A 20335-nucleotide genomic window follows, 5' to 3' on the forward strand; every position below is an offset into this window, starting at 1 on the left:
GAGAAAAACTTGGCGATGTTTTTCATACATCCGAGCAAGGTCGTAATCGCGGCGAGAGTTTGAGCTTAGGGCTTGAGGTCGCCGTACTTTCGGGACTACAAGAATCGCTGGAGAATCGACAAAGTTATTCTTCTTACGATGCCTAGATGCGTTCTTTAATTACTAAATGATACGACGATCCATTTATTGTCGATATGATCAACTTTAGGATCCGAATTGCTGGAATTTCGATTTGGAATTGAAATATACGATCGAGACCCGCGCGTCCCGCTGCACCAACATCTAGGTCGGCAGCAGGGTCAATAAATACGACCCTGAACGTTCCAGTACAGAGGAAAATCATTTTCTTTAGTTCTAAAATCTCTAAAAACCCTAGAATTCGTCCTCAAAACCTAGAAACACACATCAAATTATGATCTAAACTTGAATCAATCAAATAATCAAGCTTTGAATTAAGGAAAACAAGTGTGGAGCATGGTAATTCAAGTGCGGACAGAGGCTAAGTTGAAGTTTATCGATGGTTCTTCAGCGAGTATGGAATTCTTGAGGATTTCCTAATCAGTTGAGGTAATTACTTTGATTTAGAATTCGATTTTTGATAATTATAGGTTATTATTCAATAATTGAAGCTAGGGTTTTATGCGGCTTCATCGATTTAACATTTCAGAATTTGATTAAGTATTTGAGTACGTTTTTGGATTGATATGCATGTCAAATCGATTCTGATAGCGGAATTGGATATTGTAGTAGGACGGTTTTGGCCCGAGAGGAAGGATTTAGGGCTGTACGCTGCACAGAGAAGCTGTTCTAGCGCACAGCCATTGTGCGCGAACGCACAGTCTCCCTTATGAGAAATGTGCAAACGCACACGAGGTCTGTGCGAACGCACAGTCTCCTGAAAAGAGACTGTGCGAGCGCACAGTCTGTTATTTGCCATATAAGTATATTGTTTGGCAACTCCTTGACGTTTTTGACCCGTAGTGGCATCGTACACTCGAGGATGATTTGAGTGGACTAAAAGGATAATCAAAGATATCTTGGATTAAGAATAGTTAGGGTTTTAAATCCCGAAAGTGTATGAAATCCTTAAAGCAAAGTGTAACAAGAAAACATAATTTTGGTTTTAGTCCTAAACCTAGGGTTTCATAGTAAGTTTGCATTTATGAATTAAACCCATTCTGATACTATGATGTAACAGCGGATTCGACAAACTACGAGATTGACGAGTTCAAGTATTTGTAGGAATCAATCGACATATCTATTTATATCTGTTGTGGATAGCGTTTCCTGTGAGTACACTTTATTACTCGTAGATATTCATAAAGTCGAGTATTTTCATATACTAAAGGCTATATGAATTATATACTTTATGTTTAGATCGTATGTTATTTGATATGTTTGAAAAGTATTATGCTATTTATGTTTTGAAATGTTTGTTTACCAAAAATATATCATTTTAAGAATACCATAATTATATGATAGATAATTCAAGTATTAAAAGTACGGGGAAAGGGCGAAGTAAATATAATAAACGAATATCGAACAATATACAAATAAAGAAGTATAGTACATTCCTATATATACTAATAATCGAATATCGATAAAGGATAAACCAAGCATAATACGTAATATCCAATATTGAACAATAAACAAGTATGGAAACATAGTACGCTCCAATACGTACTATTAATTATAATGAATACCCATACGTGCGTGTGTTATGGATGTATGCTTGTAGATTGTATTGTGCATGTCATGGTCCAAATACGGATCAATATAACTAGAAATAAAGTACCAAAACGGTCAACAAAAGTAACGAAAAAGTTTTACTATTGTACACTTGATAATAAGTTTTGAGATACGAGGTAACTCGGTAGAATTATCCCGGGACATGTATCTCACTAGTATCAATAAAAGTCATCGGGACTCATATGACGATAAAAGTCAAACATAAAGTATCGAGAACCAATTATGCAAACAATAATCAGGACAGAAGAAATAAAACACATAATTTGGCTTTGCTATCGATGTCAAGTGATTGTAATACATCGGTTGGCTTTGCTATCGATGTCAGGTATACGAGTTATACATCTGTTGGCATTGCTATCGATGTCATGCAAATAAAGTTGAAGAAATATAACTATAAATGAAAGATATCAAACATGAATAAAGAATGAAATACTTATATGATAGTTTTGAAGGTATACGGTACGTTAGTCTAAACGAAGTAAGAGTTTTTATATAGTTTATATTGAGTATGATTTGAGAAGACTTTATTTTACATAAAGCGGATTTAAAATGTTTTCACCCTTTATGTAATATTTACTTGTAATATTTTGTACTCACTCAGTTTGATACTGACCCCGTTGTTCTTCCAAAATTTTTTAGGTTTAGTAAGTTATGATCTGAAAAAGTAAGCTTCTGAAGTTTTCATTCCTCGGGAGTCACTTTATACGAGATTTGATATAAAGAGCCTTGTTCTAGATGTCCGCAGTAGACTAGAGATTCTTTGACCATGTAATTATATTTAAGCGTTTTAACTCTGATGCTTTTGTTGGTGCAGCGGGACGTGAGGGTCCGAATCGTATATTTCAATTCAAAATTGGAATTCCAACAATTCGGATCCAGAAATTGATCATATCAATAACAAATGGATCGCCGTATCATCTAGTAATTAAAGCACGCATCTAGAAACCGTAAGAAGAATACCTATGTCGATTCTCCAACGATTCTTGTAGTCCCGATAGTACGGCGACCTCAAGCTCGTCCACACGAGTATGCGTCCGATTGAATCCTCGCCTTGAAGTAATCTGCAAGATTTCCTCTTGCCGAGCAACCCTAAGCGCAAATTCTTGCCTTGATTACGTCTTTGCTAGGATGTATGAAAAAACTTTCTCCAAGCTTTTCTGTGATTGATGATTACTTGAACTCCTTCAAATATGCTCTCCTAAGTGTGTTGTTTTTAGAATTTAGAATGAGAAAAGGCAACCTCTATTTATAGGGTAAAGCTTTGCTTGATAATGCAACACCTCACATGCTAGGTGTCACACACCAAGTAAAGGTGTTGCCACCATTCGACACCTCACATGCTAGGTATCGCACACCAAGCATAGATGTTGCCACCATCTGACACATCACATGCTAGGTGTCACACATCAAGCATAGGTGTTGCCACCTTCTGACACGTCGGATGCTAGGTGTCACACACAAAGACATCGTGATATCATCACATGACATCATCGTGATATCATCACATGACATCATCGTGTCATTATCATATTAACTTGGATAAAATACAATTTACTAATTTATAACTCTTACAAATTAGTCACTAATTTAAACTTATTTTTTCATCTTAGATTAATTTCCGAGATATGCTAGTATCTATATGAAATCGATATCTCGTAAACTCAATCGGTTGCACACACTATTGTGTGTGACTAACTAGGTTCACATCTATATGGCAACGAGAGTCATAAGAAATGCCTTTCTTATATAAAATAATTACATCCCATTAATTATTAATTCTCGTAGATGGTGAGTGACGTCTAGCAACATATCACGACCCCTAAATAGATATGAATGTTTCGATGCATTCTTTATGAACCAGTGTTCATAATTACCGTACACTCAAAATTTCCTTCATCTAAGATTCCGATCTCGACTAGTGTCACTGTTAAGTCAAACACTGTTTGTCTTGCTCATATGACCTCATCTCAGTTCTTATTCTTGATAAATATGACTTCCACTAGAAACAACTTTCTAAGTAAGTCATATACACCTGCGCAGGTTTTATCATCCATCAAGAACAATTTGAGATAGCATAGAATCTTTTCTCCGTTCATCCGGAGTGATAAATCCTCTCTTGGTTAAACCCCCATCTCCATATACAACTAACTAGAGCCAACATATCCCGTGACCCTAGCTGATGAAAGATCTAAGGATAAGGAGTATCAAACTCTAATCACCTATATACAAGATAGTATCACCGCAAGTCAAAGGACATATGTACAATTATGAAATAGATGACATTAAATTGACTTTGATGAAATACCATGTATAAGTCATCCAGCGTCACTTGTTCGACTCACTCAAACCCTTTGAGTGTCCATATGTTTATTTTGATTTCCATCAAGTAGTATGAGACTCACTGCTTCCTATAATTAGTAACTCTTTACTAATCAGGAGAATAAACAGAGGTGACGATTTTTCTGGGATAATGCGATGACCATATTCATAGTACCCCATTGATCGTGAACAGTTATTTAGATCACTTGTATAATAGAATCTGTCACTCATATTCTTAACACCTTAAGAATAGATTCTATCACAATGTGATAAGGACAATATACAATAAATAAACACTTAGTTGATGAGGTACTTAGTTCAAATAAAACATATATATCATTGCCAATGGGATTTGTTTATACAAGTATAAATACAAAATGGCCCTAGAACATACTACTAACAACTTCTATATATGGGGTCACATGTATTATGAAATTATTTTATGAATAAAAGTATATCTTGAAAAGCGACAAATTATACAAATTTTAGGCTTGCTGCGGGTTTTGGAGCTACCACTCCCATTCCCTAGTGCCGGTCGCGGCTCAATAATTTGGGTCGTGACACTCCAGCAACTTATCCCACAGATCAATTCTATCAACAGCTACATAAGAACCATAAACAACAGTGCAAATTTACAGAACTTCTCTCTCCACTATCTTGCAATGAATAAACTGGTTATACATAGCAATAAGAACAACTTCAATCTCATTCTTATCATATATAAGCCAAATCCTCCCCATAGTTGAACAATTGTAATTAATAACAACCTCCCAACCAGGAAGCTTAGCTTTTAAGGACTTCCACACAGTATCAAACTTATTAACATTCACTCTAGTTTCAGTTATACCCATCATCTTCAACTTATTCCTGCAAATCAAAGAAACCATCTCTGATTGCTTATTTGGGAGCTCAATCCCCTAATGTTCTAAGTGCCTATCATCTATCAATATCCAGCATCCTGGAGTTCAGCCTTGCCTTACTCCCTCCTTTGCTAGAAATAGTGCTCCATTTCATATTTTTCCCACCATCTGCACCTTCTATATCATTCCCATCCACTAATAATCTCTTTTCAAATCATCCCTCAAGACTCCAAAATCACTACTTGGCCAAAATGCCAAAATCTTTTTGATTTATCAAAAACTGCCAGAAACATTTTTCAAAGAAAAAAACATATAAATTGAAGCCAAATATCTCTATATAATATTTTAACAAAATATTTTAACAAGTCAGCCTCAAAGGCAAAATTTTCCATAAAAGAATATGACCTTTAAGGTTCGCAAAACGCGCACTTTGGTGCCCACACTTTTAAAATTGTCAAAGATACACCAAAGTCATTCAAGTCAAAAAAATTACGAAAACATACATTTAAACATGTATAGAACAATACCCTAGGCACAAAATTACAAATTTGAAATAATTTACAAACAAGTTCCTCTATTTACCAAAAACTACAATTAAGCCCATACGCTTAAAATCATGCCAAATTCCACTAAAAAAACAATTCATAGTCAAATCATATAATTAGCCCCAAACGTAAAATTTCGGCATATTCATCAGACTCCAAATCAACATGCATGTCATATATATGGTAGAAATTACCAAAGACACAAATTAATCAATTAATCATGAGATTAGCATGCAAACCATTTAATTAATTCTTTAAACTTCATTAAACAAACATGCATGTGAATTTTCAGATTTAATCAATTACTAAAACCATCTTGAATGTTAAATAAAATGGATCTAAATCACCATAGAATCACGAGAATATGTTCAACAACAAACCAACTCATAAATCAACCAAAATAACTCAAAACGGTTACTAAGTCAAACATGCAAAACCATTATCAAAATTCTTAAAAGCTTTTTTAAATACACCTATAAGGATGATCTCCTCCAAATTTCAGAGAATTTGACCAAGAAATCAAAGAGATATGGATGTTATAAATTCTTAAACAAGATCTTCAAAATCCTTGCAAACCTCTAACTTGATTCAACATGCAAAACTAAAATCTTGATTTTGATGATGAGCTTAAGTGTTTAAAAGATGTATATAGATTAGGGTTTGGGTTCAGAGATTTCTAGAGAGATAAATTAGGGTTTAGGGTGAGAAACTTCAAAGAAATGCTAAAACATGGCGTATTTGACTCGGTGGGCTCGCATATATAGAAAAATGGACTGAACGGTCGTTCAAACCTATGAAAATTATCCAAATTAGCTGAACGATTATCCAAGTGGTCGTTCAACATGATGGGATTACAAAACTCAAGTAAACGATTGTCCAAACGGAAAATGATCATCCAAACTGCTTAGATTTCCAAAACTTGGTGTTTCTTGGCCAAAATGAAGGGTTAAACAGTTGGAACAATTAAAAACCTCAATACACAGTCAAGACACTCCAAAACATAAAGTACGAGCAAAAATGGTGCTCCGTACTACCTCGATAACAACGGGAATCTCGAAGAAATAAAACAGTGAAAATATTATGAAACTCATAAATATTGCCAGAAACATGTATGAAACTAAAGTGAAAGTCAAGTGAATCTCAAACTTAAATGTTAAAATTCAACGGAATTAAACCGAAATCAAATCAAACCTCAAAGAACATAACCACAAAGCCAAAAGATCAACACCCAACACTACCAAAACAAACATAACAAGGCACGTGGACAAGAATCAACACGTACACAATCAGATACTAATCTGAAACCTCGGGAAACTACCAGAAAAACCTGGGATATTACAGGTAGGGAATGAGAGTGGTAGCTCCAAAACCCGTAACAAGTCTAAAACCTCAGTAAATTTTTTCTTTTCTTTTTCATATTAATATATATATAATACGTTTTCAGAAAACTCTACGTTCATTAAAACCAGGGCCTTTCACTCAGATCTCGTATATCATATACCGCCATGTTTCAATCAATATGCCTTTACCATATAACCAGTTTACAATATAACCACTGGTAAATAATTCACATATTATTAAAGTCACACATGTTTTTAAATCTATACATTAAGTTTCTATAATATAGAGTGAACTACTAAACAGAGATAGCAAATTCCCATATTGTCACGACGCGATTTCACGGCATCGGGACCGACGCTAGGGAACGAGATTGGTTGATCTGGAACCCGTAGCTAGCCTCGGAAAACGACCAATAAACATAAATACTATAGACGTACAATCACAAGCTCGGAGGCAACCCAAGATTCCAACTCTCATCTCACGGAACACAAAAATAAAAAAAGGAACAAGATGGAAAACATAAAGTCTTTTCGTAAGTAAAATATTTTACAGCAGAGTGCAAAAGTAACACAAAACGAAATACATCAAACAAACTCGACCTCTATCGACTAACTGCGGTCTAAAAGTAAAACAATACAACTTCTTTTTAAAATCGAACCTCCGAAAGAAAAAGGATGTCCACATGCTTTACTCACTAAAACCTGAAAATGGAAAAAGAACAGGAGTCAGTCGAAACTGAGTATAGTTCTATAAGTTATATCTAATTATCAAGCTTAAAACCAAAACATCTAATATATTAATATAACTCGGTACTGAAATCAATGGAACCCTAATACAAGGTCATGCTAACCCTAACAACATCAAATAATCCTAGTGATCGCGGCTCTCGAGAATTTAATCCACCAAGAACTCTGCCGATCAATCACTTAATTAAACAATCTTATTCAAAGAGTCATGAAGCTTGAGAAGTTAATCCACCGACTACATCACCAACTTCACTTAATCTATAAATTGCGAAGCCCAAATTTTTTTTCAGCCGAGTAAATCACTAGCAAAGCCCGAGAACTTAATCGATCGAGTACATTGCTACCACTTATGGGCTGAGTGTTAGTGATATGCACTAGGTCAATCATGTTTGATCATGTTTTGACTTTATCATTTTGTTATTTATTGATTGGCAGTTTTTATCATTTTATATTAATGATTAAAATACTTGAATGGTTAATTCTTTCTAAGGTCATCAAGTATGTGACTTGATAGTAGAACCCTTAGGTTTAATAAAAGAATTATATACCATCTATCCCTAGTCTTAATAGAACATTGAGACTAGTATGATGTTGACTGATAATTATGTTTTACTAATCATATATATGAGATATTAAGTCAAATCATAGGTGCTATTTGAGAAATAAGGCACTAGATGACCCACTGTAAGAATACTACATAGATCACTGTCATAAGTAATTCTCATTACAGTTCTATTAGTATAATCCTTTGACCTTGAAATCATCATGGATTTCTACATAGCTATTTCATATTTTGATACAGTCTTACATTATCTTTAACAGGATAATGGAATAGATTGTCATTGGATATGAAAGTAACTATGTGAGAAATGTGAGTGACTGAGAAGGAATTTGTCCCTCATTTATTTGAGTAAGATATCTATGGGCCCCTTGATGAAGATAGACTGAAGGAAATGCATGGCCATGCTAAATGAATTGATAAAGAGTTATCATTTTAAGTCTACTTAGAGTCAAGAAACTAATGATTGAATATTATAAGGATGACAGGACTATGCCTTATATTCAATCTGGATATCAAGAGACAAAGGGATTAAAATATTATTGTAAATGGTTAAATCGGATTGTCGATATTCGTATAACTTGGATAGGCATAATGTCTTGCTAGAGGCCACTTATGACTTGTGGGCTGAAAATATCAAATTAATTATTTATTATTTTTAGAATTATTTTAAAATGCGCTTTCAAATATTTTGTCTATGGAAAACAGATAGCTCGCCACCTTCAAAAAGATAAAATATTTTCTATTGGTCAGTGTTTTTGGTTGCATTTTATTTTCTTTTGTCTATTTTTAATGTTTTTAGACAAGTTACTGTAAGGGTAATTTGCTTATTGAAAAACGTCTAACAAGGTTTTCACTATCTTTAACTCCAAATTTTGTAGAGAGAAAGGTTATGGAGAAAGTCTTATCTGACATTCGTAACATTTCAGCTGAAGATTTTGAATTGTTAAGATCCCGATGCAACTTATGAAGTTTTGATATGAGAACAGGCTTAGAGAATATAATGCTCCCATACTGTGAAGAGAGTTTAGACCACTATCCAAATATGATAATATGTTCCCATTTATGGTTGGGTAGAGCGTCCTCAAATTTTATTTATTTTTCTAGCAATCGAAGGGTGTTTCCATTTTATGGAAAACGTCCAAAAATGTATTTTGCCCCCATATTATGAAAAAGTTTCAGAAGATTCCAAAATTATTGAAGAGTATGACGTGTTTGAGCGATGAAACCAATAGTAGTAATTTTTATGTGAGCAAGCTTTTTATTGGTACATTTTGATTTTGCCTGAGCCGCTTTTATAAGTTTTCAACTCCGCGAGAATTGCTCTAATTTTTGCCCGAGCCGTCCTTTTCGGCTTTTCAACTCGACGAGCTCCCCTTTTTTTTATATTTTTTTAATATTTATTTATTTATCTCTTGTTTTTTTGTTTTTTTTTAAATGCTCTAATTTTTGCCCAAGCCGTCCTTTGCGGATTTTCAACTCGGCGAACTTTTTCCTTTTCTTTCTTTTTTTTTTAATTTTTACCATTCGAAAGGTGCCCGTCATTTTAATAGCTGACCGTAATTTATCTTAATGTTCATTTAAATTATTTTCAAGCAATAATCAAATTATAATAAAATAAATTTCGAAAGATATATCGTTCATATGGTCAAAACTAAAGAATGGTTATTAAAAGTTTGTTGGATGTTGGTATCTTAATGAAATAAGGGTTTATATTTTAAAGGTTGGTTGGACTTGAACTCAAGAATTTGTGTTCTCAAGTGCCTACGTACCTGCAAGGCAGGATAAAAGTCCACGTAGCTCGTGCAGGAATTTTATTTTTAAAAGTTGGTTGGACTTGAACTCAAGAATTTGTGTTCTCAAACGCCTACGTTTATATTAAGAACGGCTGGACTGGTTCTCAAGCATAGTATCTTTTGGCCACATCAGTATTAATAGGACTGGGGAACTCTTCTCCATCCATATCAGTCAAGATTAAAGCTCCGCCTGAAAATGCCTTTTTCACCACAATGGACCTTCATACCTTGGTGTCCATTTACCTCTATAATCTGCCTGTTTGGGAGAGTACCTTTTTAAAACCAAATCCCCTTCCTGAAATTCTCTAGGTCTCATTTTCTTAGCGTGAGCCTTTATCATCCTCTTCTGGTATAATTGGCCATGGCATAAAGCAGCTAATCTCTTTTCTTCGATGAGATTCAGTTGATCATAACGAGCCTTCACCCACTCCGTGTCATCCAGTTGGCATCCACTATGATTCTTAATGAAGGAATCTCAACTTCAATTGGAAGGACTGCCTCCATTCCATATACTAAAGAGTATGGTGTGGCTCCTGTGGAGGTTCTTACAGAAGTTCGATACCCATATAATGCGTAAGGGAGCATGTCGTGCCAATCTCGATAGGTTTACACCATCTTTTGAATGATTTTTTTGAGATTTTTATTTGCCGCTTCGACTGCCCCATTCATTTTTGGACGGTATGGGGGACGAGTTATGATGAATAATCTTAAACTTTGTGCATAACTCGGTCATGGCCTTATTATTGAAATTCTTGGCATTATCGGTGATCAATCTTTCTGGTAGCCCATATTGGCATATGATATTCCGTTCTAAGAATTTTATCACCATTCTAGTTGTAACGCTGGCAAATGATGCGGCTTCTACCCATTTTGTGAAGTAGTCTATGGCTACCAATATGAAGCGGTGTCCATTAGATGCTTTTGGTTCTATAGGGCCTATGACATCCATTCCCCACATTGCAAATGGCCAAGGTGAAGCCATAACATGTAGTGAGGAAGGTGAAACATGTATCTGGTCGGCGTATAATTGACACTTATGGCATTTTCTAACAAAATCGATGCAATCGCTCTCGATTTTAAGCCAAAAATATCCTGTTCTTAATATCTTTCTAGCCAGTGCAGGACCGCCCATGTGGGTTCCACAAAACCCTTCATGTATTTCTTCCATTAATCTCTGTGCTTCTTTCATATCTACACATCTGAGTAACACAGAGTCGTGATTCCTTTTGTACAATGTGTTCCCGCTTAAGAAATAGCCCATTGCCATGCGCCGGATGGTCCTTTTATTATTTTCAGTAGCATTAGGATGATAGATTCCATCTCTTATATATAATAAAATGTCATGATACCACGGATTTCCATCTATCTCTTCCTCAACGTTCGACCAATAGGCCCTAATGTCCATCTCTTCGATCTTAATTAGGGGAATTTTCCCACAATCATCGAGCCTAAACATCGCAGCTAATGTGGCTAAGGCGTCAGCAATTTGATTTTCTATACGAGACACATGTTCGAATATAATAAACTCAAATTCTTCTGCAAGCTCAAGAATGTACTTTTGGTATGGGATCAACTTTTCATCCCGAGACTCCCATTCACCCTTTAGCTGGTTTATTACTAATGCAGAATCCCCATAAACTTCCAATCTCTTAATCCTCATGTCTATGGCTGCTTGTATTCCCAACGCACAAGACTCATACTCTGCCATGTTATTTGTGCATTCAAAGCAGAGTTTGGCTGTTATCGGATAATACGTCTCATTTGGGGATATAAGAATTACCCCAATACCATGCCCAAGTGCATTTGAAGCTCCATCGAACTTCATTATCCAGTTTTCTTATTGCGGTTCACTTTCTACAACCATAATGTCTTCGTCGGGAAACTGATAATCCAACGGTTGATAATCTTCCATAGCTCTTTCAGCGAGATATTCCGCAATCACACTTCCTTTGACGGCCCTTCGGGGTACAAACACAATGTCGTATTCAGATAACATCATCTGCCATCGTGAAATTCTTCCCACCAAAGCAGGTTTCTCAAAGATGTATTTTACAGGATCCATCTTTGAGATCAACCACGTAGTATAGTATAACATATAATGTCTCAAACGTCGAGCAGCCCATACTAAAGCAGCACAAGTTTTCTCAAGTTGAGAATATTTTGTCTCATAAGGTAAGAATTTCTTGCTCACGTAGTATGTTGCCTGTTCTTTTCGTGTGACTTTATTTTGTTGACCCAAAACTTCTCCCATGGCAGTTTTAGTTACTGCAAGATACAAAATAAAGGGCATGCCTGGTGTCGGAGGTTTTAATACAGGAGGATTTTGCAAGTATAATTTAATTTTTTCGAAAGCTTCCTGACAATCGGAATCCCAATTCCCAGGATTATGTTTACGTAGCAATTTGAACATAGGCTCTCAAGTCAGAGTTAGATTTGAAATAAACCGAGCTATATAATTTAGCCTTCCCAAGAATCCTCTTATTTCTCTTTCGGTTCTTGGTAGGGGCAAGTCTGAAATTGCTTTTATTTTATCGGGATCTATTTCGATGCCTCGTTCGCTGACAATGAATCCCAACAACTTCCCGAATGTGACTCCAAAAACACATTTTGCCGGGTTGAGCTTGATTTGCTATCTTCTAAGCCGATCAAATAACTTTTTTAGCGGTACCAAATGATCTTCGCCCGGATTAGATTTAATGATGATGTCATCGACATACACCTCTATTCCTTTATGTATCAGATCATGGAACAAAGTTACCGTTGCTCTTTGATAAGTTGCCCCTGCATTTTTTAGACCAAATGGCATCACTTTATAACAAAAGGTCCCCCAATGGGTAATAAATGTAGTTTTTTGCTTATCCTCGGGATTCATTTTTATCTGATTATATCCTGAAAAGCAATCCATGAAAGAAAACATGCTATACCCAGCGGCATTATCAACCAAAACATCAATATGGGGTAACGGAAAATTATCTTTAGGGCTTGCTTTATTCAGGTCCCTATAATCAACACACATTCTGACTTTCCCATCTTTTTTAGGGACTGGAACAACATTAGCAATCCATTCAGGGTATTTAGCGACTTCCAGGAAGCCTGCATTATACTGTTTTCTAACTTCCTCCTTGATTTTCAGTAGGATATCAGGTTTATTTCTTCGTAGTTTTTGTTTAACAGGTTGGCATCCCGGTTTCAATGGCAGCTTGTGGAATACTATATCAGAATCTATTCCGGGCATATCTCGATAAGACCAGGCAAAATTATCGCCATATTCATTAAGGAAATGGGCATACGCTTTTTTCATTTCTGCACATAAATTTGCACTGATCTTGACTTCCTTCCTATGATATTCGGTTCCTAGGTTAATGATTTCTATGGAGACCTGTTGCTCTTTTAGAGCCTCGTCTTGTTCTGCCATTTTTTGAAGTTATAATGGAACCTCGTCTTCCTCGCTTTCATCATCTATTGAAAGCTGGTCTATTTGCTTATCAAAATCAACTTTTACCCATTCATCTGTGGTATTTATTGGATCATGCATGTTCCTGAGTGTGAATGCAAATGAAAAGAGGTCGGTATAGACACAAAAAAACAAAATGCTAATATATATTTTTTTATGACATCTATCGTTAAAACATATTTAATTTAATTCGTTTAATTGATTGAAAACAAACTTAAAATGAACATAAAATTTACTTTGAGTCATTGGTAGGAAAATCATAAACTTTCCACTTGTTCGGAGTCTGTTTAGGGGTCACAATCCAGGCATCCGCCGAATCATCTTTCTCATCTCCGCTAATCGCATTAATAGAACTCGAAGAAGCTGCTATTTTTGATGTTTGATTATCCATTAGTATCTCTGAATCCAGGATACCAGCACTGTGAAAGACTTGATGCAAAGGGGTCATGTTCATATTTTTTGAATGTATTCTCTTTTTCGGTGCGCCATAAAACCCTAATCCAGCACGTCCCTTGTTAAACTTGGGCATGACAAGGTTTGAAATCCCTTGTTGCGTCTTTCCTAAACCTCGACCCGGGATGTACCCCATCTTGATCATTCCCTTGGCAATACTTATGGCCGCCTTAGAGAACCTTGGTTTAGGCAGACAAGTTCCTTCTTTCACAAAAAGGGAATTAACTACCTCGAAAGATTGAAAATGGCTTTCAAAGGCCTCTTCGGTAGCCTCTACATACGGGGTCGACACTGGCTTGGTAACCAACAGTTCTTCTTCACCTTGCACTTCGATCAACCGATTTCCAATTATGAATTTCACCTTCTGTTATAGAGAAGAGGGAACTGCCCCGGTAGAATGGATCCATGGACGACCTAACAAGAAACTATAGGTGGGTATAATATCCATGACCTGGAACGTAATATTAAAAGTGACTGGGCCGATCTCGATAGGCAATTCGACAGTTCCGATCACCTCTCTTCGAGTCCCGTCAAAGGCCCGAACAATCATATGGCTTGGTTTAATAAACGAGTCATCCACTGGTAATTTTTCCAAAGTTGATTTCGGCATGACATTCAGGGATGAATCGTTATCGATGAGTATCTTAGCAATCATGTAATCTCTACACTTTGCAGTTATATTTAAGGCCTTTGTGTGCCCTGTCCCTTCAGATGGTATCTCGGCATCGTTAAAAGAAATGTATGTGGATGCCACAAGGCTGCCAACTATGTTGTCCCACTTATCTACTGAAATATCATGGCATACGTGAGCCTGATTTAGCATTTTCATGAGCGCGTTACGATGCGATTTTGATGATAAAATAAGTGACAACAAAGATATCCGAGCTGGAGTTTCATTAAGCTGATCGATTATTTTGAATTCACTTTGTCTAATTATTTTTAGAAACTCGCATGCCTCTTCCTCAGTGACATTCTTCTTAAACTCTTGCCTTGTCGGAGTTTGCACTTTCTCATCAAGGCGAATCTCGTTTTTGTAATTGATTGCGTCTTCATTTGCCTTATTTTTCCCTTTACGGTTTCTCTCAATTTCTTCCTTTCTTTGTTTTTCGATTTCTTTGGGGGTATAACATCTTCCACTTCTCGTCATCCCTCTTACCCCTGTGATATCAATAGAGGGTTGAACATTGATATCACTCTGAACCGAGGAGACATAATCATACCTCCACGGGACTGCCTTGGGATCTTTATAGGGCAATTGAATTGGTGGATCAAAAACTAGAGTAGATATATTGTTGGGCGACGTACGATACTCAATTTCTAAAACTGATGGAAGCTTTGGTGCTGCTTTTATTTCCCGCTTGCATTCGATTTCTATAATGATGGGTTTCCCACTATTTGATAGTGTATTAATTTCATCATCTTCCTCCGTACCCCCTCCCGAAGGAACTATTAACTTGATAGGGATATCAGGATGACGGTGGCTTATAGCAGAAAGCTTTATAGTCAAACTTCCCCAAAGGTTTTCCGAGTATGTCTTCCACTTTATCACTATTTTCCTTTATTCCCTATCCCGAAGGGACTATCGACTCGATAGGGACGTCGAATGACGGTGGTTTAGAGTAAAAAACCTTATAGTCAAACTTTCCTGATGGTTGTCCGAGTAAGTCTTCTACTTTACCATTATCTTCCTCAATTCCCCATCCCGAAGGAACTATTGACTCGATAGGGATGTCGAATGACGGTGGTTTAGAGTAGAAAACCTTATAGTCAAACTTTCCAGAGGGTTGTCCGAGTAAGTCTTCTACTTTACCTTTATCTTCGTCTGTTATCGCACCGCAGTGTCCACAATCTACTCCATCTTGTTTATTATCTCCAATCAAAATTAGCTTAGAATCCATTAAGCCTTGAATCAATTGTCTAAATGGAGGACATTCGTCAATATGATGATCTTCCATTCCTAAATGGTATTCGCAATTTATGTCCCCTTTTTTACAACTTGCTGCATTGCCAAAAAGGGGGTCAATCGTCCCAGCTCTTTTTAGGCTATAAAATAAATTCCTAAACGGCATTTTAACATCATCTACAGAGACTTTGTACCTTTCCGCACACTCAATGGCGTTTACACCCTCGGATGCATGGGCAGGTAAGGGGTTATTCTTGACATTTGGTACTGGGTTCTTTTGGTTAAATTTTAACCATCCTGCTTTGACGAGTGATTGTACCTTTCTTTTAAAAGAAGTACAATTTTTCGTGGAGTGCCCAGCTATTCCCGCGTGATAATCGCATTTGGCATTAGCATCATACCATTTTGGAAAGGGTGGCTTCATTGGTTCCAATGGTACAAGGCTAATCTGACCAGCTTGAAGTAATTGCGGGAACAATTCAGCGTACGTGATTGGGATAGGATCAAATTGTAGAACTGGTCTTGCGCGATTGCCAAAATTCCTATCATTAGAGGTAGGTCTAGGAGTATTACTCAATTGAGGAATGGGGATGCCATGCGACACATATTGGTGTGTTTGTGGTATCTGAGATGTGCTAGCCACGTACGAAGATTGATAATTTAGGGAGTATCGCTGAGATTGATATTGAGGAATTCTAGGAACATACCCGCTAATCATGTGGGTCTCTGTTTCCTTTTTCCTTCCAATATATTGATTTTGGGAGCTGTAGCCTTTACTTGCTTTATCATCAATCTTCCCTTTTTTAATCCCCTATTCAATCCTTTCTCCAGCCAATACCAAGTCGGAGAAATTATTAGAAGTATTAGCCAATAACATTGAATAGTATGGTTGGCTTAAAGTGTCGATAAAATTTGTTACCATTTTCTTTTCATTTAAAGGGGGTAAGACTTGTGCCGCTTTATCCCGCCACCTTTCAGCATATTCCTTTAGGGTTTCATCTCTCTTTTTTTCCATAGACCTTAAATCATCCCGACTGGGAGCCATATCTATGTTATGCTTATATTGCTTGATAAAAGCATCAGCTAAATCCTTCCATTTTTTGACATGAGTCTTTTCAAGTTGCATATACCAACGTAATGCAGGTCCAGTTAAGCTCTCTTGAAAGATATGTATCAATAATTTTTCATTACTGATATGGGCGGCCATCCTACTACAGTACATTGATAAATGGCTCTGAGGGCAAGTTATCCCACTATATTTTTCAAAATCAGGTGCCTTAAATTTTGGGGGAACAATTACGTCAGGGACTAAACAAAGTTGAGAAGCATCGATTGCTCTGCCACTGTTGGTCCCTTCCAGAGCTTTCAATCTTTCTTCCAAAAGCTCAATGGGATTAGGAAGTGGGACCTTTAATTTGGTTTGTACTTTAGGGTCATCGAGATCGGGTACTATGACTGTATCTATAAGCGGAGTGGGATATTGAGCCATAGGATAGGCCGGTGCTACAAAGGTGGTCCATGGTTTAGAAGAGGATTCATGTTGTGTAGTTGGTTGAGAAGTCGGTAATTGAGGATTCAGTTGTTCCAGAACACCCTTCCCTTTAATTCAATTCAAAATCTGACAAACTTGTTCTTTAATTTCTGGAATCCTAGAAATTTGTTGCTTCATTTCTTCCATTTCTGTCTTAACGTCGTCGACTACTTTCTCCATCTCGACAATCTTAGAACGGGTTAGATATTGATGAGCGGGGTGTTTGGTCTTCGGATGGCGCGCTATCTTGTATTTTCTATCAGATAAATATTTCAAATCATATCATTATTTGTAACAATTTTTTTGATAAATGAATTTATGTGTATGAATGTATGACGTGTCATGTCAAATAAAATGTATGAAAATTAATATATGCAAACCACACAATATATTATTAAACAAAACATTCGTAGTTTACTTTATTTTACAACAAAACACAAAAGAGCTTTCACAACTCATCATCGATCCCTCTAGCGGAACTGCCCATAATACTCCAGATCGCGATATAGGTCTTCCAGAAAGAACATGAGGCTATGCCCAATTGTCCCTACCGGTATATACTGCTCTTTCAAACGCCATACCAATTTAGACATGTCATGAGCTTTAGCGGCTATTTTTCTTAACTTCTCTGTCGCATTGTCGATTTGATACTTCGTCTTTACCCACTCTTCATGCAATTCGCCATATCGATTTCGGCTAAAACACAAATTCCGCTGAAGATCTTCTTTTTCTTGTCGAAGTTTGATACTTTCAGCCTCTGAGTATCATACTTCCATTTGATACTCATGGATTGTTTCCTCCAAAGCTGTAATCCTATCTTGTTGCCTCGATGCATCACCAAAATATGTGGCAGGAACATGCTCAGTAGTAACCCTAGACCTTTTGGCTTGGTTCAATTCTTCCAACGCCTTTTCCAGTTCATTCCTTAGTTGGATATTCTGTTGTTCTAGATTTATCTCGGACGAAGGATAATCAGTCACAACTTCCTTCTGCTTCCCCTTACCTCCTGAAGAAGATGCTTGTTTATCATTAGCAAAAACTGGTGGTATAAAGCCCTTGCTTATTTGTGAATGCCAAAGATGATACTCTGGCGTAGTTCCATACAACTCATCACCGCTACGAACCTTTCTTATGTTTTTCCAGGCCTCGATGTAGGCTATGATTATTTTCGCAATATCCGGATCATTATAGGAAAAGGTTGCTTGTGACAGTCCCATTATCGGGGGAATAAACTGCAAATTCCCAAATTGTCTTCTAAACATATTCGGTGTATAAGCAGTCCCCCCATGGCTCTAGCAATGGAACCCATGCCATATCTCCACAAGCATAAATGATTGACTGATTTCGGCTTTTGGGACACAACCTTTCCACATCCTGTTCAGTGATGCCCAAGAGGAATCTTATCCAATGCTTCTTAGGCGGACCTCGTTCTGGCCAGCGGATTCCTACAAATTCGGTCACATAATTTCTCATTGTTGAGTAGCAAGGTCTGTAATTTAGGCGAGGAATTTTGAATGTTTGAGAACATTTGAAATGGTTCAAAGCCCAAATGATCAGCAATTGTGCACATCCATTGAACTTTGTTGATTTACCTTCCCTGCAGTTGGTAAGTGACCTTAATGTTTCTGCTAGAATTGGCATAATCGGGTCCACGCGATGATTTATTTCATTAAACAGGACGACAACCCTTTCGTCAATAACTCCATCACTTTTCGGAAACATGATCTCCCCATAAATCAAGAGAGCCATCATAGCCAATTTGCTTTGAGGATTGGGTGTTTCTCGGATAAAGTTGATGAATGATGCTATTTCTATATCCTTGGATCCCTGGGTCTCCCACGATGTTACATTAGCTGTCGAGACACCTATAAATCTGGCCAATTGTCTCTTCCCTTGATTATCCTTATTATGCGCGTACATTTTTACACCTGGTTCAGTATTGATGAGTTGCCTGTACTCTTCCATAATGGGACACATGTCAATTGCCCCGAAGGTGAAACAATTATATGATGGGTCCCAAAAGTGTAACATAGCTGTGAGTATGCTGCTCACCATAGGAACATATGCCAACTGTGCAATCCATCCATATCTATTTTCAAAGTCGGTTCTCTCTATGACAGACATGCCGAACCATAATTCTCTTAAATAGGTCAGATCTTTAAATTGACCGAAATCGACCTCACCTATATAAGGGAATCGTATAATAGTACTTGGCGGGAGAGAATCCCCTTGGAGCTTTTGGGCTGCCTCTGATCTTCTTCTGACGATCAGTTCTGATTCTGATAACACGCGATTTGCCGCCATAAAGGATCGATGATTATTGTCAAGCTCCTCTGTATTTGTTATAAATAAAAAAACAAATGAAAAGAGTAATTAGTGATTGAATATATGAGACATTAATGCATGTTATGCAATGATTGCTGCAGAATAAAAATTTTGAGCTGGAATTCATCTGATAAGATCGCGCATTATATTAATTATAAGGTGATTTGTACACAAAACGTTCCCCATAGTTGCATATTACTACAAAGATGACGACACCTTCCCTTAAAACAAAACCCCCGAAACGGTTCAGATAATCATGGTTGAAGTATATTGAACGCTCTTAAGCTAGTAAGATCTGAATCCCACTCCAACCCACAAAACGATCATCTATATTTCTTTACAACCGTCCATACATTTACAACCTTTGTGTTTCCCTAAAACCAAAACAACAAAAAGCCAAAAGAGAGCTTCACATCATCCATCATCCAATTATTTCAGGGATGTTAAAGACTCCCAAATCATCATGCACTGTTGCGTAAGCACGACCATGATACACCTTAGCAACATTTCGGTAGTACTCAATTATTTCTGCAGGTAGGGTCGAGACCACCCACTTGATCCTTCCATCGCTATGATATCCAGCAGGTGACATCAGAGCTGGTGGGGCCTCCGCAGGATCTATCCCGTTGCTCAGACATAAGATCTCTTTGATAACCTGCCATTCAGTCTGATATTTTTCAGCGTGTTGGAGAACCATTCTCGGGATAAGTAAAACTCGTTTCTATATGAAAGAAATCATTATGCATTATCTCTC

General features: G+C 36.9%; 1 protein-coding gene across 1 annotated transcript; it reads right to left on the reverse strand.

Moving 5' to 3' along the window:
- Positions 1–18510: 18510 nt before the first annotated feature.
- LOC126672587 (uncharacterized) lies at positions 18511–19560 on the reverse strand. Its single transcript, XM_050366542.1, has one exon. It carries the CDS (start codon positions 19558–19560, stop codon positions 18511–18513), a length of 1050 nt encoding a protein of 349 aa, XP_050222499.1.
- Between the last annotated feature and the right edge of the window lie 775 nt (positions 19561–20335).

Source organism: Mercurialis annua, linkage group LG3, assembly GCF_937616625.2.
Source record: "Mercurialis annua linkage group LG3, ddMerAnnu1.2, whole genome shotgun sequence".
Taxonomy (NCBI): Eukaryota; Viridiplantae; Streptophyta; class Magnoliopsida; order Malpighiales; family Euphorbiaceae; genus Mercurialis; species Mercurialis annua.